This window comes from Anser brachyrhynchus (assembly GCF_964034855.1).
Source record: "Anser brachyrhynchus genome assembly, chromosome: Z".
Taxonomy (NCBI): domain Eukaryota; kingdom Metazoa; phylum Chordata; class Aves; order Anseriformes; family Anatidae; genus Anser; species Anser brachyrhynchus.
The window spans coordinates 31,314,799-31,341,684 of record NC_137697.1 but is presented as its reverse complement, the minus strand read 5'-3'; the positions used below and the strand labels follow the sequence as shown (position 1 = coordinate 31,341,684).

General features: G+C 38.7%; 1 protein-coding gene across 1 annotated transcript in view; it reads right to left on the bottom strand.

Moving 5' to 3' along the window:
* LOC308185868 (uncharacterized protein) overlaps positions 1-15,655 on the bottom strand; it is a 254,851-nt gene extending 239,196 nt beyond the window's left edge. Inside the window, exon 1 of the mRNA XM_080574510.1 lies at positions 15,462-15,655. Coding sequence (XP_080430636.1) covers positions 15,462-15,539 — 78 coding nt within the window. The 5' untranslated portion in view covers positions 15,540-15,655. The remainder of the gene's footprint in view (positions 1-15,461) is intronic.
* Between the last annotated feature and the right edge of the window lie 11,231 nt (positions 15,656-26,886).

The window sequence follows — 26,886 nt, the reverse complement described above, 5'->3', positions numbered from 1 at the left end:
TTTCTTTATCTGTAATGATATCAATCATAAGAAGCGCTGAAAAAAAGAACAGTTCATTTTCTCGTGTGCACAACGTACAGCGATTCTTCAGCTATGCTTTTAAGTTGCTGTATGTACACAATATTATTGCATATATCTGCCCCAGAGCACCTCTGTCTACAGTTTTGAAGCTATTCATCTATATGAATTATTCTTTTTCCTGTAGATATTTAATTCTAAATTGTTTGTGAATTTTTCAAGTCCAAGAACAATTTTATTTTCACTGGAGTATTTTCTTAAAGTAGTGGGAGAATGAACTGCCAGTCAATACTGCTCTTACAATACACATAAAAGCCTGAATTAAGTTATATTTGACAGAATGCAATGCAAAGGTATATTAAATGATCTTCCTCCCCCAGAAAATCTATGCTATATAATAATAAAAAAGAAAGAAAAAGAGGTAACTGTGTAGAGGAATTTCACAAAGTAAATTTTGGGTTTCATAGTTGGGTAAAACTTTCTGACTGAAAATGTGATTGTATTCCTCTATCAGAATCTGGAGAAATGCATTCAAACATCTCTATGAACAGGCTTTCTTCAGCCCAACAAATTTTTTAAATTAATAACTTACCTGTTTTGTTGCTTATAGTTTTTCATGAATATATGAAAATACTGGGTATTTTTTCCATTTTAAAATACAATTCGCTCTTTCTCTGAACTTCAGGAAACTGATTTCTATCCAAGAATCTAGGGGCATTAGGAAAATATCTATTCTTACATGTGTAAGCCTGGTGCAGTAAACGATATATATTCATACACACTTTGTCAGACACACAGATTTTTTCAACCTAATAAGTGTATTTTAGGTACTTAAAAATTAGTTTAGCAAAACTTTTACTTCTCCATAAGCAGATATTGTAATCGTACCTAGTGCTTTATATGAGCCAGTTACACTGCAGTATCAGGAAAATGAAAAACAGCCACACCTCTTTCCCCTTCATTGAACGGAGTGAGGTCAATTTTCTAAGCTGCAGAAGCCAAGACTCACCAGGGAATAAAATTTAAGGTAAAAGAAAATGACACCTGGATGAAGGTTTTCTAAAGTGTCTCACCTTTTCTATCAGGAAATAAAAAAAAAATAACAGCACACTGTGCGGGGGATGGGAGCACCAGGGCAAAATTAGTCTCTTATGTTCTTTCCCTCTCCTATTATTAAGCCTGAGGAGCAGGGAAAAAAGCTTGTCATGTTGGCTTCCAAAAGATGCATCCAAGCTGCCTGTCCCTTACAAACAGGTTTCTGGATTATTACATTACTCGCTATCCTTATCACAATCCAACCTCCTCTCTAAAGAACTCAAAAATCTTACAAAATTGAGGAAGCTGAAGCAATTACCTGGAAATTTGCTATTTTTTTTAATCTGGTTTGCATCCAAATATCACCAAATATTATCCAAATATAACCCATGCCATTTACAAGAGGAATTGTAAGGGAACATGAAGAAGAGACTACATGCTGCAGAGGTTTACATGGATGAAAAATAATGGCTTTGTTAGTTACAATTTGTTGGGCCCTATCTGATTCTCTTTCCATGATAGGACCAAACAATGTCCTTCTCATATAGCAATCACCAAAAAAAATAAAAAATAAATAAAAAAATCTCAATACACATAAAGATAGAATTTAGCATGTTTTAATTCCACCACAATTTCTTAAGTATAAGCAAAAATTCAGGGCATCTTTAACACCTTTTTCCATTTAATACATTGTTTGGGAAAGAGACAGACTGGTAAAATTGATGTACCATTTTTTTTGTTATTAATCTTAGCCTTGATAAGTCAGGTGAGCTTTAATCAAACAGCAGGATTCAATATTGAAGTAGAACAAGTAATTTTGCTTCTTAAAAAAAAATGAGAAATTTAAAATAAAAGAAATTCAGAAATGATCACATCAATTTAAGATTGCTACTTTTTCCTTTCATATTTTACTTAAACCATCCTAAAGTTCTGTGTGTGTACCCAGAAAATACATGATGTGAACAGACTTGGAGAAGATAAAAACTAAGTGCACAGAATATTTTACCTTAACTGAGGGGTTTTGATTGTTTTTAATTAAAAATAAATAAATAAATCATAGAATTGAAAGCATTTATTAAGGTATTTCCATCTGGGTTATCCATGACAAAGAAACATATAGCAGTCTTCCTTTCACCATTTGTAGTTATAAACAAGATGAACAGCTAAATAGGCTGTTCCCATGACTGCAAAATTTACATAGATCAAGTCAGAGGAATAAAACATCCAAAAATCAATGTTCAGCTGCATGATCTTGAAGACATCTTTATAACACTATTAAAGTATTTTGAGAACCAGATTTCTGCAAAATTCCTTTCTCACATACAATATATGTATATATATATATCTTTTTTTTTTTTCAGATGGGCAGATTAAAGCCTTGCAGATATTAAAAGATAACAAAATATATTGAAAATAGATGGAAATGCAGATCTCTCCTTCCCCTCTTCTTTAAATATAGTTTATTCTCTGAATATCTAATGCAATGTGAAAAAAAAAAAAAAATAAAATAAAATAAAATAAAAATAAAATAAAATAAAATAAAATAAAAAAAATAAAATAAAATAAAATAAAATAAAATAAAATGGGTTCTTTCATAAGATGCAAAAATTGTCTCCCACATTAATCCCAAGATATATTTGACCAAAAAAATAAAGAAATTATTATTAATAATAATAATAATAATAATAATAATATCCAAGCCAAAACAAAATACAATAAAAGTTATGCGAGCTTTTATTTGTCTTAACTAAAAGTTTTAGATAATCATATATGCTATAATCTTAAAACCATTACTAGATGATGAAATATTTTTGGATCATATGGATTTTTAATTAACAACATACTTAACTAAGTTTTCCTAAATAGCTTAATAAACTACAACATTGTATTAGATTAGATGTTCACAGTCACCCTGTGAACAGTCAACTTTCTTCTTTAGCTTCTGTTCACCATTTTAGAACATGTCCTGTCACAGTTCAAATCCCATAAGAATATTACAGGAGCCTGATGTGGCTCTAAATATACTTTTTTAAAATGCCTGGTGAGCAGTCTTCTTCCTGGTAGATGAGGAGCCTTCTTCCATGTTTTCATCCCAGATGGAAATTTTAGGGAGACCTAAGAAGATCCAAGACCTCAGGTTCACAAACCAGAATTTGTTTTGCACAAAACCAGACATAGACCACGGTCCCGCCTTTGCATGGAGTTATCTGAGTGAAACCAGATAACTTTCATATGGAAACAGACTGCTTTTTTCTTTTTTGATAGTAAACCATTTTGAAAAGGGTGCATTAAATATTCATTTTAATTGCACTCCAACTTCCAGAATTCTTTATATGTGACTTGACATATAAAATTGTGAGTCTGGAGTCTCCAAGACCAGGAAAAGATCTGTGCCACAACACAGACCATTTCAGGGATCCTGTTAAAATATTGTCTCTCCTTTCTGTTAGTGAGTAATCAATTAACAGCAGAATGGCAGAGCTAAACATGTGGCAAGAATCTGCAACTACAGTAATCAGATACAATTGAAGATAGTTTTGATGCTATTAAAAGCCTCTCTCTTCATTTCTCCCAGCCTATTGCTGTACAGCTGATATATGGAATGAAACTTGTTCCAGATAAATATTTCTCCTGAAAGCTGATGTTAAAGTTCAAGGAAATGAAAATAAAAAGCACAGCCACCAAATAAACAAACAAACAAAATTTTAAATTCATATAAATAAGTTCAAATATCACTTCATCGCCTCTCTTTCTCTTCAGGAGAGAGAGAAATAAGGATATGGGGCAAGCTAATTTTAGCATTTTAAACCTAAGTAGAAATCCATGTTCTTCTTTTACTGAAATTTGAGATATCTGAATAGCAGATCTCCACGCTGCAGCCCGTGGAGGAGCCCCCGGTGGAGCAGGTGGAGGTGGCCTGGAGGAGGCTGCGGCCCATGGAGAGCCCCCGCAGGAGCAGGCCCCGGGCCGGAGCTGCAGCCCGTGGAGAGGAGCCCACGCAGGAGCAGGGGGTCTGGGGGGAGCTGCCGCCCGTGGGGGACCCGTGCTGGAGCAGTTTGCTCCTGGGGGAGGGATGGACCCCATGGTACGGAGCCGTGTGGGAGCAGGTCTTGAAGAGCTGCTGCCTGTGGGCAGCCCCCGCAGGCTCAGTTCGGGCAGGACGGCATCCCGTGGGAGGGACCCCACGGGGAGCAGGGGGCGGAGACGAAGTGTTAGGGACTGACCGCAGCCTCCGTTCCCCTGCACTGCTCTGGGGAAGGAGGTGGAAGAGGGCGGATGGGGGGAAGGTGTTTTTGGTTTCTTTCCTTTGTTTCTCACTTATCTAGCTTGTTAATAATGGGCAATAAATTTTACTGTCTCCCTACTCTGAGTCTGTTTTGCTTGTGACAATAATTGTTGAGTGATCTCCCTGCCCTTATGTCAACCCTTGAGCCTTTTTCATCCTATTTTCTCCCTCTTTCCCTTTGAGGAGGGAGAGTGAGAGAGCAGTTGTGGTGGAGCTCAGTTGCTCACCTGAGTAAAACCACCACTGCAGGTTTCACTAGATAAGTTAATTTTAGAGTGCTCCTCTTTGACAATGTTTCAGATAATTATAGAAACAAAATAATTTTGAGCCTGGCAAAATCAGATATACTTTTTTTTTTTTTTTTTTTAATTTCAAATATAGTTCAAGGCAAGCTGTTAGAAAAATAATAATAGTAAAAAACACTAGAGTTCAGGTTTTCCTGAGAAGAATTTCTTTCTGGTGTTTAGACATTTCTTTAAAAATGTTTACCTAAAGCTTTAAAATCTTTCTCCAAAACTGTCTTTTAGCAACAACTCTCTAATAATTTTGTGGAGTACATATTCATGTGCACTTCTAGTACCATTTTCCCACTGTCAGCTTTCAGACACTTTGATATTATCTAACTGAATTCTTAAACACATCACATGTCAGATTTTTGTTGGTTACCTGACTAGCATAGGTCACTCAGTCAAGGAAAGTCAAGAAAGACTACTGCTTGTCTAATGAATTTTGTTTTATTTCTCTGAATTGCTACCAAGCATTCAGTTTACTTTTTTATTTCCCTTATGTGTCCTTTCTGGCAAGCAAAATCATTCTTCATTTGTGGCTGTCCAGTGCCTTGTTAATTCCACAGCCATGATAATAAGAATATTCAGTTACATTTCTAAATCATATTAGAAGTTAACAGCAGGAAGATAAACCCTACACTCAGCTTCCTTGAAAGAGCTGATCATCAAATAATAAATCCTGTCTACACTGCAACCCCCTTGTGGTGAGGTTCACCATTCACCCAGGAAAAATATTTTAAATTTGCCATTGAAGATGTCTACATTCTACCACCGTGCTGTTTCAAACTGTCTCAAATCAGGGAAATTGAATAAATAAAACAATACAATGATAGAGTTTCCTGGACTTTGATGAAAAAAAAAAAAAAAAAAAAAAAAACAACACAGTCCTCATTTCAGTATGTTAATTTACTCCAAAGTACAAAACATCATAACAATGTTATGATAGTATTGCCAAAAGTATCAGAGAATGAATACAGGATGGGGAGGACAGAAAACTTTTTCTAATAAAAATATGAATACAGCACAAGCTTCTAGGTTAAAAGAAAAACAGATTTCTTTCCTGACAGTATGAAACCTGTATTTGTTCTATATGTTAGTTTTATCTACTCCAAATTAAGCACATTTCTTAGTGCATAATTCATATTCAGAATGACCCAGTAAGACATCTTCTCTCTAGCCTCTGTATGTTTGTCCTGAGGGCAAGTAACTTTTAGATGGAGGAGGGATTTTTTTTAATGACTTCTATCTGTGGCTCTCGCCATATATATATATGCAGGTGTCCATGTGCAAGACTGTAGTAACAGTTTTCCATTGTAAGGAACTACAGGGTAAGAGCACATTTTGTTAGCAAATGAAAATGCTTAGGTGTTTATGAACTATACAACATAAAAATATGAAATTTAAAAAGCAAATGCTGAGCTCACTTGCTTATAAAATGAACTTCAGTATGAACCTAAATAGCAACATGAATATTCGTATGAAAGCCAAAAGTTCTGGTCCATCTGGCAACTACTCTTTAATCTTCTGAAATACTTCATAATAATTCAGCATCTCATAGATGTTAACCCTAAGCACAATAGTTTCTGTAAAAACATATCTGTAGACAAATCATTAAATATTATGTTAATAACTGAAATAAATAAATAATCTCTATAAAGAAATGTGAAATTAAAACATAAAAAATAAAAAAATGTTTAAGAGGTTACATTCAATGTTTGAAAATCACTCACTTCCAGAATAAACACTGTTTTCGATTAATCATTGCAGTACAGCACAGAAACTCCCAGGTACTTTATTTAACTCCAAGTGGATTTCGAGAGTTTACCTTTTGACAGCAGTCTTCCACTAAGCAGAAATTGAAAAGCTACTATTCAAATCACAGGTGAAGCGTTATGTTTCAGTGACAGTACTCATAATAAACCTTTGCGTGCAATATCCGGTGCCATTATCTGCAAGTTAAAGGTTAGAATTAAAAGGCAATGGGGGAGAACATACCAAACGCAGAGATCTTGTTGCCTTTCTATGGACTGTTCAGACACAGTCTCCAAATCTGCAAACACATAAATGTGTGTAAGTTCATATGGCTGATATCCTACATTCACGGGGATCACCTACAACCAGTGTTACAAACACTCAAGACATTTTTCAGCAGGAGAGCAGATGTGGCAAGAGAATACCAACAAGGGCAAGAGAATAACAAGAAGCAACATGAAACTAAGGTAGCAAAAGAAAAAATTATCTGGAAATTGATTTCTGGTTTTACATAGGCACACCTCTTTCCTGAGAGATTTTGTAAAGGCAGCTTTTTCTTACTGAAACCTACAGATGTCTAAAATGTCAGGTATTTCCAATATCAAAAAAGGATAACTTTCTAATAAAACTTCTGAAAAATATCTGTTTGCATTTCAAAATGTTCCCATGCACCACTCTGTGGATGAGCTTAGCATGGTAAATTGCCATAAAATTTCTCACACTATTGCAGTGAAGCTGTTATGTTTTCCATGGGGAAAAAAAAAAAAAAAAAAAAAAAAAAGTAGTTTTACAAATGTGCCATTTTTCAAGCATTAGTTAAGTAAAATTATCACTTAGACTTACAGTACTGACCTCTGCTGCCACCTTAATTCTCCAGACAACTGCAAAATCTAAAAGCCTAAATATCAAGTTTTTTGAAATTCAACAGAAATCTTGAAGTGTCATTCCTCTGTTCATCAATCATCAGACACATTTCCCCTTATTCATTTCCCCTTCCCTATTTAGACTTAGGTCAGTCAAGACATGGGAAAAAAAAAAAAAAAAAAAAAAGGCATTCTTCATGGCTGTGAAGCATGATGCAGAGCAACTGGTCAATCATTTCTGGGAGTTAGCATAAGTCACGATGTGTCTGGCTCCTTTCTATTTCCTCTAAAAAACAATAACAACAACAAAACACCACACACACACACACACACACACAAAATGCAGCCACACAGGACTAGTTTTTGGCTATTATAGTTACATAGTAGCACGTTCTTATATATGAATTATTTCCTTTGTATCAGCTCTCCACATAAACATGTGCAGTCATAAGAAAAGAAAAATGGGTTTCTGTAGCCCACCTGAGCTACACGGAGAGCAGAGATATTATTATAACTAAGTCAAAATCCACAAAGAGGACTTTCAGTTCAACGCAATACATGTGGCTGTTTAATCTGTAAATCAAAACAAAACTAAATGAAACAATTACTGGCAGTTTTGTACAAATTCACTCTTCCATTATTAAATGCCTCATTGAAAGACTGACACATATGGGGTCAGTTTAAAATATGTATATACATGTACAGATGAAAATTCTGGAAACATTTGTTCAAGTCAAAAGTAACAGTATCAAACAATACTTCACTAGCCATATCTGGGACTGATGTAATGCAGTCATTATTCATGGCACCTAGCCATGTAGGACTATGAGCAAACTGAAGCAAGGATGCAAGAATAAACTTTGTTTAATTCCTGTGATGGATATTATTGTCTTAGCAAGGTACATCATATATGTATTAGCAAGATACATCATATTGCTCTCGTATAGTCAGTAGAATAACATGGTTAAAGTACCGTGTTTTCTGTTATCTGGAAGAACGCATTGTTATGATCTGATGTCCCCTCTATGTTTATTCCAAATTATGCAATATTTTTTTGTCCTTCTTCCTTTTTCTCCTATTTTTAGAAAGTGTATCTGTGTGTCAAATAATACTAGTGATCCATTCCTCCCATAATTTATTCTAAGGTATCCAATTTATATCGGAACATATATGCCCCTACCTAATATATTTATTACAAATACACACATATATAATATATATATTAAGCTCCACATAATATATTTCTGAAAGGCCCTGAACTGTCTCTTTTCGTTCTATTTCTCCACTTCTTGGTAACTTTCTTTGCACGTACATGTCCAACAATTATGCTGACTGCTCATTTCTCTCAAAAGGTACACGAAATACATACCTTTGAGACTGCAAAGGGTCTAAAGAGTTTAATTAAATTTAATAGGGGCATGACTCAAATGTACATGGTGTTATTCACCAACTCTTGTAAAGGACATGTTGCATTGCAGTTATATTGCTTACTGAAACAGAAACGTTGTTTGCAGCTGGGACACAACTACATGTTTGGTGTGCAAAGAGCCTCATGGTACACTATAATAAGACCATAGAATCATAATATCATAGAATCAATTAAGTTGTAAAAGACCCTTATGATCATCAAGTCCAACCATACACCTAACACTACAAAGTCCACCATTAAACCATGCCCCTTATTGCCATGTCCACACATCCCTTAGATACCTCCAAGGATGGCAACCCCACCACTTCACTGGTCAGATCTTTCCAATGTCTAACCACCCTTTCCATGAGGAAATTCTTCCTGACATCTAATCTAAGTCTCTCCCGATGCAACTCAACGCCATTTCCTCATGTCCAAACACTCGTCACCTGAGAAAAGAGACTGACGCTGTCCTTGCTGCAACCTCCTTTCAGGTAGTTATAGAGAGCGATGAGGTCTCCCCTCAGCCTCTAGACAAAACAACCCCAGTTCCCTCAGCTGCTCCTAATATGTCTTGTTTTCTAACCTCTTCACAAGCTTCATTACTTGTCTTTTCACACACTCGAGCAAATCAATGTCTTCCTTGTGGTGAGGGGCCCAAAACTGAACACAGCACTCAAGGCGCAGTCTCACCAGTACCCCTTACAAGGGGATAATCACTTCTATAGCCCTGCTGGCCTACTCTGTTTCTGATACAAGGCAGGATGCCATTGGCCTTACTAGCCACCTGGGCACGCTGCTGGTTCATGTTCAGAAAACACATATACATGAGATGTTATGGGAAGGTTTAAAATATGGGAACAGAAGCATACAGAGAATATTTGATTTATTAAAACCAGCTAAAGACTTGATAGTCTACTCACCATACATTATCCCATTAACAGAATTCATCAGGTTAGATCATATTTTTGATTACAGGAGAGGCACACATTGTATTTTGTAGATAAATAAATAAATATATATATATATTTTAAAAGAAGACACTGGAAAGTAAATATATTGGAGTGTGGATTGCAGTGAAAGAAGATTAAAAGGACATCTGGGCTCCTCATTTTTTTCTTTTTCATGTTAAGCAAGCTAAAGATATAAGGAAAAGATACAATTTCTAACCAAGATTTTTAAAACTCCTACTACAGGCTTATCTAATAATCACAGAGAATTCCTCAATCTCTGGGGAAGCTACAAGAAATAATTTATGTGTTTGATGTTTCCATAAAGTCCTAGTTATATTCACTTTTTGCACACAATGTGAACTTCTAAACAGGGAATAGAACTTCATTTTAATGCACAGGTTAAATTTTTATTAAGAGAAGTAGTTTTCAGGACACAAGACTGGAACACAATAGTGGTAATGAAAGCTAAATTATCAAAAATTATACCTTGATTTTTTGAAGGATATGTTCATGAATCAGTTCTGCCATCAATCATTAATTACAAATGTTCCATGTCTCTACCTAACTGTATGATTGCTTTATCAACCCAATTTTTCTTGAAATACTCACAAATGGGAATTTTCTTTAACTTGATGAAAATTGGCAAACAGCTCTAAAAAATAAGAATAAGATAGAATTTCAAACCATATAGATATCATAATAGTAGAGTTTTATTCCTTTTTTTTCTGTTCACACTGAGGGGGCAAAAGCTAATACAGAAGAGTTGGTTATTGGGGTCACATAAGAGAGCAATGAAGAATATCTTCAGCGATCATAAGACTTGATATGTCTGAATCTGTACAATCAGACATATGTTAACATTCCCATTCCCCATGTTTACCTCTTGATCTGTTGTACCTGGTGCTTGATCTCCATTTGAATTGCACAGCTCCCTCATTCACCCCACCTTTGCACATGTACAGATGAAAACATGACAGTAGGATTCAGATGTAGTATCAGTTTGTGAATAATTTCACTTTCACTCGTGCAACCAGAAGAGGAAGTATCTTCTTCTTTGACATATGTACATATTCACATACAGCCTGTGAAAATGTGTGAAAATGCTTGTACCTTAGATCTCAGCTGAGCTGCAGGCTCAGAGACCTGTAACATAAACATATTTAGTCTAATTTTCACAGTATGAGCAATAGATGTCTTCAATGCAAGGCCTTCCTCCTGCTAAATTTTAAACTCTTCTCCACAAAGTAGCCAAGGGGCCTTATGGTCTTCGTGAAAGAAAGACCATTAGAACTGTTTTAAAAAGCAAATATTTTCCCCATACTCTGCATTTTCAGAAACAGCTCTACAATTTTGAATGAAATTTTCCTAATATTTGATTTTAATGAGTTGCCCTGCATGGTTAAAAGTTAGCCAAAAGTCTTTTCTTCACCAAATATTTAAGTAAGCTTTGCAGAAAAGGCAATTTGGCAGAAAAGGACCTGGGAGTCCTGTGAGAAAACAAGTTGGCTGTAACCAAGCAAAGCACCTTTTTGGCAAAGAAGGTGAATAGTATCCTGAGCAGCATCAGGTAAAGTACTGTCAGCAAGTCAAGGGAGGTGATCCTTTGCCTCTTCTCAGTGCTGGTGTGGCCACACCTGGAGTACTGTGTCCAGTGCTAGGTTCCCCAGGAGATTAGATGGACATAGTGGGGAGAGTCCAGCAGAGGGCCACAAACATGATGAAGTGTCTGGAGCATTTCTCCTATGATGAAAGACCAAGAGAGCTGGGGCTGTTCAGCCTGGGGAAAAGGCTCAGATGGGTTGTACGCATCAATGTGCACAAACACCTGAAGGGAAGGTGTAAAGAAGATGAAGATAGGCTCCTTTCAGTGGTGCCCAGTGACAGGACAAGAGGCAACGGGCACAATATGAAACACAGGAGGTTCCTCTTGAACATCAGGAAGCAATTCGTTGCTCCACAGTTGACTGAGCACTGAAAGAGGTTGCCCTGAAAAGTTGTGCAGACTCCCTCCTTGGAGATCTTCAGAAGTTGTCTGAACATGGCTGTCTGGGCAATATGCTCCAGGTGGCCCTACCTGAGGAAGGGTGTTGGACCAAATGACCTGTAGAGGTCTGTTCCAACCTCAATCAATCTGTGATTCTGTGATTTTAATCAGAAGGGCAAAACGAGTCTTACAATTTGAAATGAAATATGATGATAAAAAAAAAAAAAAAAAGAAAGAAAGAAAGAAAAGAAAAATTCTTCTAGCTCTAAGTTTTCAGCTGTCACTATAACCAGGAACCCATTTCATCTATTACAAAACTCAAAAGACAATTCCAGTTGTTGAACTAGCTCAAGTCTTTTTAGGCTTTTTACAACAGGGTGAAATCTGAGTTTGCTCAACTTTAACCAGCCATCATCCATAAGTGTTAATCAATCTAATTAATGGTCATAATACTACCAAAAGCCATAAAAGCACACTACAAATATTATTTTGATAGTTTCAAACTGTTTTGAAGAAGATTTTACACGAAACATGTAGGGCCATGGTGTTATTTCAGTGCTGGCTGACGAGTTGAATCATGTAAGGTTAATACTTGTATTCTAAGATTTTGTCTTCATCTTTTTCTTGCCCACAGTTTCAATTAAAATGTTCTCATTCTGAACAAATTTAACCTTCTAAATGTAAAATGATTTTTTTTATTTTTTATTTTTAATATACAGACTAAGAGTATATTCATATTTTTACAATCATTCAACAGCTTTGTTTTGGTCTTTATTCAAAATAAGAAAAAGTTGTAGACTTCTCTGGACAGTACAGTGCAACTCAGTGGATTCATACCTGGCAAATATTTTGCAGAAGAAAAGATAAAGCTAAATTCTTAATATAATTTACTATCATGTCACTACTTAAGTCCAATGCCCCAGAATTCATGATCCAGAAGGTCTTCTCCAACCTAAATAGCTCTGTGATTCTATGATTCTACAGCAGGTGCTTTAGAAGGATGCTTTCTTCCCCATATGAACAATTTGCTAATACACACAATACATACAATACCTCCACTTCTTTCCCTCCCGCCCTATAATACATACTGTGGATATGAAAAAGGGGGAAGTATGTATCAGCCACATTGCTTGAATATGAAAATAGGATAGGATATAGCAAATATGAGGCACACAAAGTCTAGGAGAACAGAGACAAGCATGAAAATTCAATCTTCCAACAGTCTATGCCACTTCCAGACCAAAACCTACTGGTAGCCAGTCAGTCCTTAAAACAGATGTGAAAATGCTTACATCCATGAAGTTCATACATGAACTCTTAAGCAGAGCTAAAAGTTGAGTCTTCTACGGTAACTAATACATCTAAATGCAATTAAAAAGTAATTTTATGTTCTTCTATTGGGTTATCTACTCTAATCTCTTCAACATGATTGCAACAGGAAATTAAAAATGAAAATCACCATGAGAAGAATCACTCTAAGAATCTGAGAGTTGGTGGTAGCCATTCCTAGTCAAAGCTATGAGAAGAGATGAGGAAATTGAAATTCCACAGGAAATGTTGAACTGAGGATGCGTCATGAACACAGGTCATCTCCAGCAATCTAGCACTTAATTCCAATATACAACATGAAAATGAAGTTTGGACCTGTAATTATTAATCTATCTTTTTAATTAAAAGAAGAATTAAAAGAACCCAATTTGGTCTCGATCATGAAGGATTTATAAAATAGTAATAAAAACACCACACAATTAAAAGACCCAGTTTACCTCTCCCTCAAAAAGAAATGCAATGTATTATTATCTATGTTCCTCTTTATCATAGTAGGGTATATCAATATCATCCAGAACCTAAATTCATGGTCATACTAAGAATATTCATTTTTCATCCTAATTTAACCTAAAATTTATATTAATATTATGCAGTGCTACAGAATTACAACTATTCTGAGTATCTTTCTCTGCAATACATCCACATACCTACGTGTGCTTAGCAAAGCATAACTTTAATCCCCACATAGTCAACTATCTCGCATTACAAATGCTAGAAAAACAACAGGAGGCTTGCTGGGCTGATTATGGTTTTGGCCATAGGAAATGCTGCCCATGAGGACAACTGATTTTATTCATGCTATCACTGTGTAAATTTGAGACGAGAGGCAGGAGGCAGTGCCAAGCTGCTATTTCAAGAGTAACACTATCTCAATAACTGTAAAATGAAATTCATGCAACTCAGTATCCAACATAAAAGCCAAAGGAAACTTAACTGCCTTTCGGTTCCAGCTCTCAGACCTCTGCACTGCATCTCACTGGCTCCACACTTTTTCAAAAGTAAGCCTGAATATTCTGTATTTGCATTTAAAAAAAAAAAAGAAGTCAGGAGATATTTTAGTTCTCCATGAAGAGGAGCTGCTTGCAAGAAAGAGGACAAGCAGGTGCACAGGGCCAGGGTAGGCAGGGACAGATCTGAGTGCCAGGGGAGATTAGCTCAACTTCAGTCCTGGGAGCAAAGCTGGTGACTGGGATAAAAGATGTGGCAGATGAGGTTTCCGTTGGAGGACCATGGCCATTATGGCACTACTGGCCTCTGTCAGAAACACATATAGCAGATCACACTAGAAATTGGCTTCTGCGTGCCAGCCTGTGCATTTCTGAGGTACACAGTGCTACCAGCACACCCTTTAGCTTTTTGCCCAAGTCTTGTCCATTGAGAGAGTCGCCATCCCATTTTGACTGCATGCCTGCAGGTGCAAACTGACATCACTCCTCACCACCCACCGTCCCTGCTGCGGGCTGCTGAATCATCTCCTTTGCACAGGGCTGGTGCAGCTACAGAAGGCAATGTGATCTGGCATAAAAGTTTTTCTATCAAAAGAAATTAAGTTTATTCAGGATCACTAGGCTAACGAGCTCACAGTCATGCAGTTGCCACAGAGGTTCAAGGCAGGAGAAAATGCATGGTCAGGAGCACAGGGGAAGATCACAAATGTCCTGTTCAGAAGCAGCCTGAAGTTACACAGTTTTGTTTTCTTGAGAGGGTTAAATTAAGCTAATGCCCTAAATACAAACAGATCATCATCTTTACTGCAAATATGCCATTACTTATTTAAAACTCATCTTAAACTTTAAGAACAAAAACAAATGGGAACGATTTAGGAGAGCTGTGTTCACACTTGCTTTTCTTTAGGGCACATACAAGGCTGAAAGTGAGTTCATTTATTGTCTCCAGAGGGCTGGATGGGGCACCATCAGGGAGGCTACTTTTTTTTTTTTTTTTCCCTTGGCTACAGTCGTTGAAATAAAAGCTGGGCAATAGCACATAGATGACTAAGTAAAGCAAACTACCTGTAGAGCATGTTAGAGGATGTAAATTACACCCGAGGGAAATGCAGCGACACGGCACAGCTCCGCGATCTGCTCTGAATAAAACACCCGCTGGAGAAAGGCAGGCGGGGCGGGGGGGACGGACTCCCAGAGCTGTTCTGCATCTTGAGGAGTATCCCCCCGACACAGCCCAAGGGAGGCTGAGAACCTCATTTCCCGGCGCCCGGAGAGACTTAGCAGCACCGCTCACTTTTCCAGCGACGATCCATCCCATCCTCCCCCCGGGGGGCTGTAAAACCAGCCTCCCGCGGCCCCCGGCTCGCACAGCTGTGCTCCAGCTCCTGCCCGAGTCCCCCGCAGCGGGCAGAGGGCCGCGGGACCTACCTTCAGCCCCGGGGGGGCCGCGCTGCCCGGCGCCGGGAGCATCCCGGCGGCCGCAGGTGGAGCTCCGGCTCCCGCGGGGGGGGGTTCCCCGTCCCGGAGCTGCCCCGCACTACCACCGCCACCTTCCCCGCGGGGAGGCGGCCGCCCCCGCCCCGCCAACTTCCTTCTTACCTGCGCGGCGGCGGCGAGGAGCCCCAGGGCGAGGGCCAGCAGCGCGGTGCCCCGGCGCTGCCCCGCCGCCGCGGCCATCCTCCTTCCTCCTCCTCCTCCTCCTCCTCCTCCTCTTCCTCCTTCTCCTCCTCCCGCGGCGCTCCGGCGCGGTGCACCGGGGGGGCCGCCCCGCTCCGCCGCTCCTTGCCCGCCCGGCGGCCGCCCCTGCGCGCCTCTGCGAGCGGCGCGGGGTGCGCGGCGCCTCCGGGCCCCGCAGGGCAGGGAGGTGCGCGGGGGCGCGGCCCCCCGCTGCCGAGCGGCGGGGAGGGAGGCGGGGAGCAGCCGCCGCCGCCGCCGGTCCGCCCCCGCCCGCCGCCGCCTCCCTCGGGGCTCCCCCGGGGCTCGGACGGAGCGGGTGGCGCGGGGGGAGGCCGGGAGCGCAGGCGGGGGTGCGGCGGTGCAGAGACATGGGACGCGCAGGCAGGGATGGGGTAGGGATGGGGAAGGGATGGGGCAGGCAGGGATGGGGCAGTCTGATAGGGATGGGGCAGTCAAGCAGGTATTGGGCAGGCTAATAGGGATAGGCTGATGGGGATAGGGCAGTCTGATAGGGATGGGGCAGTCCGGCAGGGATGGGGCAGGCAGGGATAGGGCAGGCTAATAGGGATACAGGCTGACAGGGATGGGGCAGGCAGGCAGGGATGGGGAAGGCTGATAGGGATATGGGCTGATAGGGATAGGGCAGTCTGATAGGGATGGGGCAGGGTGATGGGGTTGGGGCAGGCAGGCTGGGATGGGGCAGGCTGATGGGGATGGGTAAGTCTCATAGGGATGGGGCAGGCCAATAGGGACAGGGCAGACAAGTAGGTATAGGGCAGTATGATAGAGATATAGGCTGATAGGGATGGGGCAGGCTGATAGGGATGGGGCAGGCTGATGGGGATAAGGCAGTCAAGCAGGTATTGGGCAGGCTAATAGAGATGCAGGCTGGTAGGGATGGGGCAGGCAAGCAGGTATTGTGCAATGTGGTAGTGATATAGACTGATAGGGATGAGGCAGGCAGGAAGGGATTGGCAAGCAGGGATGAGGCAGGCAGGCAGGGATGGGGAACGCAGGAAGAGGGCACACTGGCCAGGATGGGTGCAGTGGCAAGCACAAGGCAAGCAGGCACAGAGAGTCATGCAGGCACAGGGCCAGGGATGGGCCCCCACCTGGTCTGCTCTCTTCGACGTGCCTGCACACTATGCTTGTGACTGTGTAACATAACTCAAAACACACTGGTGTGCTGGGACACTTCTCACCCATGCCTCCCTGGAGGGAAAAGCCTGGGGGATCAGAACCCCTTCATACAGCTTTCTGGGCTGCCCTCAAGCCTTCTCTTGAAGGTGTTGGCTGGTACCTGCAACTCCACCGTCTGCTAATGGAACAGCCAAAATGTAAGCAGTGGCAATCAAATGAGAACATCAACCTGGCCGAATTTGTGTTGGCAGCTTGTGAAAGGTTTGTGGCAGCTCCTATAAGTCTCTTGCAAAACCACAAGAAAATGTATTGTTATTACACACGTTTCTAAAGCTCCCACCATGAGCCTATTTGAATGCTCCCATAGCGTCTGGGCACCAGTATTTACATACTTGGATTATCCCTGGAAAATGCACACCTCATTGAAGAGCCAAATAAATCATATGGGAATCCTAAATAAAACTATATGTTGATGAAGCAGCAAGTGCATGGACTAAAGACTGCCACATCTCTCTTCATCTTTTACGCATTATGTCAGCCATTGTTGAGAAAGTCTTTGCCCTGTGCAGTGAAGGCATGTAGGTTTTAACATTTAGACCTGAACTTGAAATCCTAACAGCCCTTTCACTCGGAGACTTATAACCTATTTCATCTGATAACACTCTATAACCTGTTACTTATACAACAAACAGAAGTGTGATGCTTAACATTTTAGAAATGCCCTTTTGAGTATAGCTACATAAAGTACAGTAGCTTAAATTGAAAAGTGCTTGCTTATTCAAGTACCCCCAGGAATAATCTATGAATATGTATGACAGATGACCTTCTGAAATTTTTGTTTTCTTTCTAAAGACATATGACTGGGTAAAGATGTAAACATTCTGCAGTTCTTGTTTTTATTAGCATGTAATTACAGAGGTTAAGACTCCCTTTTGGAGTGCATGGCGTAGTGTGGTCTAAAATATGTCATAAATGCTGCATGATCCAAGAAACACAATTTGGCTGAATATAACATGACATCCAATTTGTCAGGAATGAGCTGTATACAAGTTTCATGTTGCAAACTGTGCTTATTTTTCAAGAAATGAAGAGGATATTTCCTGGCATTTACAACTGTGTGGAAGGCCTAAGGGTTCAAGGCAATATCAAGCCACATATTAATTGTCAGGAAAAGCTATATTGACAAATATTACTATTTATATTACGAACTGTGCGATATTAGCGTATAAAGCGTATGAATTCTCTGTTCTCACACTGGCCTTCCTGCTACAGGTGATTTTATACTCCTTTGATATTGCAAGTGTACTGTGGTTGTCTCAAACTGATATAACAACGACAACTACTACAACGTTAGTTTTCTTACAGTTGTATCTGGAAATAAATAAATAAATAAATAAGGCAAGAAGAACCACAGAATTATGCATTAATGATAGGGGAAATAAGGGAGTTCTGAAAGTGTTGTCTCTAATTGCTGGACATGAAGATATTGGGTAACGGTATTTTTAACCACAGAAGAACTTAACAGGACGTACATATGTATTCTCGTTTTTTTGTGAACATCGCCAGGCACAAAATATCAAACATACTCTGTCATCAACCCAGAGATCTTAGAAGACTTAGGAAGATTTACAATATTTTAAGATCTAAGAAAAGACCAAGGCTTCATGCTTAGGGGGGGAATGCACATAAGGAGACTTCGTAAGCAATGCTTTCTTTTTCAGAAAAAAAAAAAAGATAGATGGATTAAAAACTCTGAAATAATTTTCAGCATTAGTTGGAAAAATGCAAATAACTTGATTATCAAGGATATGTTTTTCTTCACATTTAGAATGCAGGCAGGATATGCTCTCAGAAAACATAACTTTTTCCTCTCAGCAACAAAGACTTGGTATTACATGATAGGATTCTTTTATGTCTCCTTCTGTTTCCTATGTAACTTTATTTCCCACAGAATTGGCAATGCATTTTTAAACAGAGATTTGCAGCTCTAAATTCAGACACAGCCTCCAAGCAAGTATAGTACATGGTAGGTTGACGTCAAAAATCTGAAACTTTAGGCATTTTTGTAGATTGTTCTCAGAATTGCACATTCGGTTTGTACATTTGGTCCAACTCTTCCTCCACACTACAATCCTGATGTTCCATGTCCGTGTCCGTGTCCATGACTCCTTCAGATTTAATTCCAGAGGCACAGGTTTTCCAGTAGCTCAGAACCTACAAAATGGGCACATTTCTATTCGGAGAGTCACAGTTTCCATTTAGAAATAAATCTGCTTGCATAAATAGAACTTGCATTAGTGAGCAGCAGATCATATTGTATGTACACAATCCTTTTTGTAAACATAGGCAGTTGTTGATACTTTGGTCTTGCTTGGATGGTTGGAGTGTTCTGAATGTGGGAGCCACCAGTGTCTTACAAAGATGGTAAACCCTTTTTTCCCATGTCAACTCTTGGTCATTGTAGACAGTGAAAAGCCCCAATACTTCTCAAAGAATATGGAAAAAGCATGTATAAAATTTACATTTTTTTTCTCCCACTGTTTGCCACTGATACATACAGCAATTTTCAGCTTGCTTGCCTGTTTCCATTCCATAGGTACACACCATTATTTCAGGCACAGTGTGGATGAAGTACATAGTGTGTAGTAATATCCTCAGATTTCTTTTGCTCTGCATTCTTTAATTATATGGTATTCAAAATCATTAATAAATAATTAATAAATTATTAAATATAAAACAAGATTTTTCTTTAGAGTTAATAACTGGCACAACTTTGACTTGAACCTCAGATGTTAAATATCTGATAACCAGTGGAAAGAACATTTTATACCTCTGAATAAAACTTCAGTGTCGGAAATGTGAAATTTGTTGCTGAGGTAAAATTCTTGAAAAGTCATTTTTTTTCCTTAGAATATGTAGTTTTGACTGTGTAGTTTCATCCCTCACTGTGAAACTGAAAGAGATTCTACCTCTAGAAATATGCTGTACTATCACTGATTAGAAAAGTGAAGAATATCTACAAATCTCCTCTCCTCTCCTCTCCTCTCCTCTCCTCTCCTCTCCTCTCCTCTCCTCTCCTCTCCTCTCCTCTCCTCTCCTCTCCTCTCCTCTCCTCTCCTCTCCTCTCCTCTCCTCTCCTCTCCTCTCCTCTCCTCTCCTCTCCTCTCCTCTCCTCTCCTCTCCTCTCCTCTCCTCTCCTCTCCTCTCCTCTCCTCTCCATTTCCTGTCAACATTTTTCATTTCCTAAAACAAACAAAGCTACCATTTTTTTTGGCTGTGTGTGCATAAACTGGATTCCACCTGTTGGCATCTGAGCTGATGATCACTTTTTAACTCTAGCTGTTCTACTTCTCATTTTCATCTGTCTTGGAGACACTGTGCCAGCAAAATACCAGAGGTGCTCTTTCAGAGTCTTCAAAACCAGTTCCCTTATAAATAAGAGAATATGGTAAATTAGTAAAAAATGACACCAAAATTCAAGAATCAGCAAGGGAAAAGAGCGAGGATTTATATGCACATTTAAACATTAGTAGCATTTTGAATGAACAGCAAAAAACGTATCTATACAGTATTATAAATTTATCTATGGTTTTATCTTTCTATATTCAAATCCACAGTTTATCGGAAGCAGAGCAAAGGTGAAGAAGACAGTTTGAACTAAAGGATGTAACTAACTGGGTGAAACATTTACGTGTTTGGAATACTTAATCTCTAGATTTTGGCTTGTTTAAAACTCAGACTCAGAAAGTGACAGCATTGGTTTTTCTTAGCTTATAAAAATGACATCACAAACTGTTAAGATGTTAAACAATGTAGTCCAAATTTGGGGTGGGGGGAGGGGCGTGAGAAGAGGTTGTTTTGTTTTGTTTTGTTTTGTTTTTTGGTGTGGACTCTGTGTTTTTTTGTTTGCTTGTTTGTTTTGTTTTGGTTTGGTTTTTTCTGGTTCATAGGTTATTTTTGTGTGTGTTTTTAATGCATGTTAGTTTCATGGAAGAAAACCTGTTCTTTTTATAAGAGCTCCCAACAGAGACTGTATCTAAAACACTTAACATTCCAAAGTATAATAACACATATAAACTCTGTTGGGTGAGGCTTTCTGGGTGAGGCTTAACTAGCTATACAAGATGTAGGATTAATAACAATAAAATGTTGAAATTGTCATAGAGTGTTTAAAGACCTTCCTGAATCACTCACCATCCACTGTTCCCTGTGGATATGCAGGAGATACTTAAAATATTAAGATATGTAACATTTGTGGAAGAGGCAGACAGACGCAGAAGTTATTTCTGACTTCCTTAGCACCTCATCTCCTCCTTACAAGCCTCCATATTTGCAATGTGATCAGGAAGCAGTCACACATAATGCAATGAATTTAGTTTCAGACTGCGTTTGGTAAGGCTATGCTGTTTCAAGGACGTCTCACTTTTTTTTTTTCTCCCCCCCCCCCCCCCCCCCCCCCCCCCAATATTTCCTTTATCCAAATAAGGAAGGCCCAGAAGTGGAAGTCAACAATGCTGCCTAAATATGTGGTCATGTCTACAATAAGAGGTACATCAATTCAGGGCAGTTCCAGAACAACCTCTGGTAGCAGTTATCTATCATCATTTAGGGAAAAGAGATAATAACAGTGTGAAAAATGCAACTCCCTTGGCTTGTGAATGTAGTCTGTGATGTAAGACAACATATAAACCCAAACTCATCAACAGAAACCAGCAGGCCTCAAAGTTACTTGCTAGTATCCTTTTAATATATAGGCCAAGTTAGATTCATCCCAGGAAAAGTGTTGCAACATAGCAGGGAATGAAGTCTCTCCCATATCTGTTTAAAATATGTTATCTATTAGAATGAATCCTGTTCTTCATCCTGCACCTGCAGTTCTTGGTCTCTTCTTAAGTGCTGGAAGAAAAGACAGGTAGTAGCAAAATTCTGTCACCTCCTTCCCTGCCCCAACCCTTCTCATTGAATCACTCAGAAAAGGGAATGGGAGCATAATACAGTGATCAGTATTTAAACATGTTATGGAAGCAGCTGTGGAAGAACAGATTCACTTTCTTGTTGAACTGTAAACGACCATTTGTGATGCAAACTACAACACTGTAGCACAGAGATTTTAACCCCTTGCTGGAAGATGAAGTGGCATGGCAAATGAGTTATTGATACAGGAGTTGTTGGGTGGTTACACATTCCAGCTCCAGAAACTATTTTCTGCTGCAATAGAATGGCACTCTCAGACTTGGCTCAACTATTTGTTTGCATATTTAGGTGCTTTTTTTTTTTTTTTTCCTCTTCATTAAAACATCATGCTGGCATAGAAGCAAGGAATTTTTTAGTATTATTGTGTACTTATACCTGGAAAACTCTTCCCTGAAGTTTGGTATTCATTCCAAAACAAATAATGACAATTCTTACATTCAGTCACAACGTTTTAGCAATATGACTTTTGGTTTTTATTAAGTATTTTTTATTAATCTTATCTCATAAGAAAAACAGTCTAATTTGCCTCCTAAGCAGCTTTTCAGTACCATGAACTTTTGTTCATGATACTCTCACCCTTAGGGAGATTAATTGTAATCAAATCAGAATAGATTTTTTCCCTCTAAAGTGGATTGTCATCTGCAGACCCCTTCTGCAGTACCAAACATACCAATGATTTCTATTAACCAGCTCCTTTGGCCCTATTTTAGAGCAAAATCCAGTCTTTTATTGCTCACAATCTAGCAGACTTATAATAACAGGCAATGAAAACGCAGAAAATAAACATCTAAACCCTTTGAATTCTAAAGGTATGATTAAAAAAATAATAACAATAAGCAATTTAATACAATTGTTTCATTTGTTCAGTTCAGACACTGGTAAATTGCCATCAGATTATATTTCTATAGTTTTCCATGTTACTGAAATTTTAGCAAAGTATCTATTGTTTTACCTAAAGAAAATCTTGTCCGTAACTATTGTATCACTTCAAAGACATAAGTCTCCAGGCCAAAAACATTTCTGAGCTAATTTCATTCAGTATTTGGTACAGAGCACCAAACACGTCACAGTCAGTAATCTGTTTGGACACCACTCTCACTGCAGTTCTTGCTGTGAAACTCTGATTTCATATCTGGTAATAAACTGTAGGCAGGAGCCACAAGCTACTTCTACTATATCATTCTACAATACCTGAAAGCTGGCAACTTCATTAACTCAATATTTAAAATTATATTCTAAGATATATATATATATATACACATATTAGGAGGCAAAAGGTACCTGTGTGGTTATCTATGCTAATTTACTGTGCAAGATGGGCCATAGGACTGGTATAAACTGATTTGAACTACAGCCTAATTATCAATATTCTGTTTCCTTGTGGATATTTATAGTTTGTGACCAAGCCATGATATATCCTTAAAAAACAAAACAAAAAAACCAAACAAACAAAAAAATAGATTTGATTCTCTGAGTCTTTCCTTAATCACTCATTTGGCTTTTCAGGGCCTACTACAGTTTAGCTTCCTGCATGAATTATGGATGCAAGAAAAAAATCACCAATACTTGCATTTGTGCTAGATACCCTGGTAATATAAGCTATACTCTACTAGTTACTTTTCATTTTTCGTACTCTTAAGGGCTGTATTAAACCTTTTGGCCACTGTACCATTGGATCATAATATCACCTCCGACCTGTTGATCATTTTCAGAGCATCTATTTCCTAGATAACATGTTTTATCCTATTATATGAGTTGAATTTCTTTGGAGTTACACGTAGGAATATACTTCATTTAAAAATATGTATATGCAGCCTGTTTCTACCTACCTATCTTAGCAAAATGTAGAAATTATTAAAAGAAACAAACCAGAATAATCTCCAGCATTTGGGGCTAATCTGTTCATTTTTGATTGATTGATCTTGTTCCTTCCTGATGTATTGATTTTGTGTAAATAGAATGGCAGTGGTTTTGGAAGGATTGTTCTTTCATTGTATCTTACTCTTTTCTTTAAAGAAGATAGAAAAATTCTTGATAAAAGCAAAACTATTTACCTTATTCCTTGTCTGCTCATTACAGCCATGTCTTCATTTGTTTTAAAGAAGAGTAAGAGTTTTTCAAGAGCATAACCTGATCTTTTCCCTTTTGCACCCCCCAAAAATCTCAGAAGTCATTTATAAGCTCCAAGGCATTCTGTGAGCCATTGTCTTTTGACAGTTTTTGAAAACCAAAATGATTTGGTAAGATAAAATATCCAGTTTCAACACTTATTTATTTATTTTTTTTAAATTTTATTTCAGCTTGCTCTCTCCCAATACTGAACTCACATTCATACATCAGTCTGAGGTATAGGGGAGCAGACCACCCACAATTTCTCAAGTTAAAAGGCTGCGTAAATAATCCACATTTTTGAAAATTAGGCCCACAAAAATTATTCTTTAGCCCGAATACTCTTTCTTGACGGAAAAATTTGGCCAATTTTTTTTGGTGGAGTTACATTTGATCTGCAGTTGGGTGAAAGCAGAATCGGGCCCCAAATCTTTGGGAAGCCTGGGCTGTCAAGCCTTCTGTGTGGAAGGCAGGCTATCGTTCAATGGAAAAATTGCCAGCACAGAATTTCTTCTTAACCTAACATATACAATGTATGCATAGTAAAAACATTTACATTCACCAGTGGCATGCACAGATAACCAAACTACTTTTCTTGTTGTCAATGATCAGAGAATGGTCCATGTGCTCATAAAGGCAAAGCAACCTGAAAAGTTAAGGCAGTTTTAACAAGCCTCTCCTTTGACACCAAGAAACACATCACATATCAGTTTTAAAGTGCAATGGTAAAATAAAACAGAAATCTTGTTGTCACTAAGTGTTCTGTGCAAGACAAAAGCAGTAATCAACAGTAATGCACATCGTACCCTGACAGTATGAAGCAGACCATTACGGGATTCTGCAGGTGTGTGATGGACTTGCTGAAACAGTTTGGAAATATCTGGTCTCTCTATTTTTGATTAACAGCAATAACTCTACATACGTGATCCTGAGATAAGTTAGTGAAAAGCAAGCTCTGAACTGGACATTTGCTCAGCAGCTTAACCATAAAGCAAATCTACCTCTCTTTCTACTGATTGATACTCATGTGTCTGACAATATGCTTAATAAACAAACAATTAAAGCATTAAAGTATTTCAAAACTTTGCCATTTAATTTTTTTTTTTTTTTTCTTTTAGGACGGGTGCTTATTTTGGATTGCATTTTCCTTCTCTTTACAGCCTAAAATGAGTGTTCTCCATCCAAGGATGAGTCAGAAAATGCCAGTCAGATGGTATTTGAACAGATCATCACTGCAGTTACAACAACTTCTGAACAACATCAACATAAATGTAGACAGCAAAGTCAGAAACTGCTAGGAATGAACAGAAATATGTTTAAGATAATATATATATATATTTTATAGATAGGTAGATAGATAGATAGATAGATAGATAGATAGATAGATAGATAGATAGATAGATAAACAGGTTGATCCCACTCTTGAAGCCTATTGATAAACTGTGGATCAGGTGTAGTCTTCTTAAATATCATTTCTGGAGTCAAAGTTCAGTGCTACTGGTGGGGATGCAACTGGAATCTGATGAGAAAGCCATCAATACCCTCTTTTCTGAGATGTAAAAAGCCATGTCTAAACATAGTGAGTCCTAGCTCATGTCCAGTTTTGCATACATTCAAGTTAATTTCTTACCACAGTTCATTTCTACCAAAGACTAAACCTCACTATACCACCCCATATCATATTTTCATGTAAGAACTTTCATTCAACTTGTTCATAGTGAGGGAGCAATTATACTGCTCCATGTCAATAAGTACAGCTTAGCTCCATACCAAAGTAGAATTCCTAAAACATGGAAAAAAAAAATCCTTTAAAACTTGAAAAGTGAACTTACTATAGCCACAAGATGTCACTGAGGCTAAAAAATCTCTGGAAGCCAAATTGGGCTAGATATCCTGCAGGGAAAATATCTGTAGTTCTAGAATAAGGTGTACAGAAAGAGTCAGGGACAGGTTTCAGGTTCCTGATATCTGATGAGGACTAGGCACACTCTTGACTATATTCTAGCCTGCATAGCTGCAGTCTATCCAACACAGACAGATGGAGCCTCAGCCGAACTGGCTACTGATTTTGCCTAGTATGGCAGCTCCTGTCTAAATAGTTAAAAACGAGGAACAAAAAATCTGAGGTCAGCAGTAGCTTTCTGTGTGACTCCTATCAATGAAGAACAGATCTCACATTAGGAAGGAAGGCAGGAACTCACCTTTGAGTACTAATTCCTCTTTGAAATACATTAGAAGATACCCAGACACTCCCTACCATATTGGTAGCTGATCTCCAGGCTGCAAAGTTTGCTGCTCTCATGAACACTGGATTAGATTGCTAGCTGTGTATATAAATGCCTCACAACCTTTTTCATTTCTTGACCAGAAGTTAAAAAAAAAAATGTATTTCTAGAATCATAAAATGGTTTGGGTTGGAAGGGACCTTAAAGATCATCTAGTTACAACCCCCCTGCCATAAGTAAGGACACCTCCCACTAGACCAGGTTGCTCAAAGTCCTGTCCAACCTGGCCTTGAACACTTCCAGGGATGGGGCATCCACAGCTTCTCTGGGCAACCTGTTCCAGTGCCTCACCACCCTCACAGTAAAGAATTCCTTCCTTATATCTAATCTAAACCTACCCTCTTTTATTCTAAAGCCATTATCCCTTGCCCTGTCCCTACACTCCCTGACAAAGAGTCCATTCTCATCTTTCCTGTAGGCTCTAGAAGGACACAATAAGGTCTCCACAGAGCCTTCTGTTCTAGGGATTAAATAACTTTCTCAGTCCTGAATGTATGGTATTTTTAAGACATACTTTAGAGACTATACTGTGCTCTAGTAGTCATTTCTAGGCACTTCAATTACATATAATTTTGAATTTTCTCATTTGCCCTAGAATTTCTCAAGGTCTCAAAGTCTTTGACATTATGCAAATAGAATTAATAGTTATCCTAAAATTGCTCCACAGGTGATTTTTATTCATCTCTGTATAACAAAGAGGAGAGGAAATGTGAAGGTCAGAACATGAGCAGTGCACAGTCCACTATAGGTTCTGGCCCCTACATGTTATCAAATCAGATTTTTCTTTTTCTTTTTTTTCTTCTTCCTTTTTTTTTTTTTTTTAATAAAGAAGAAGAGTT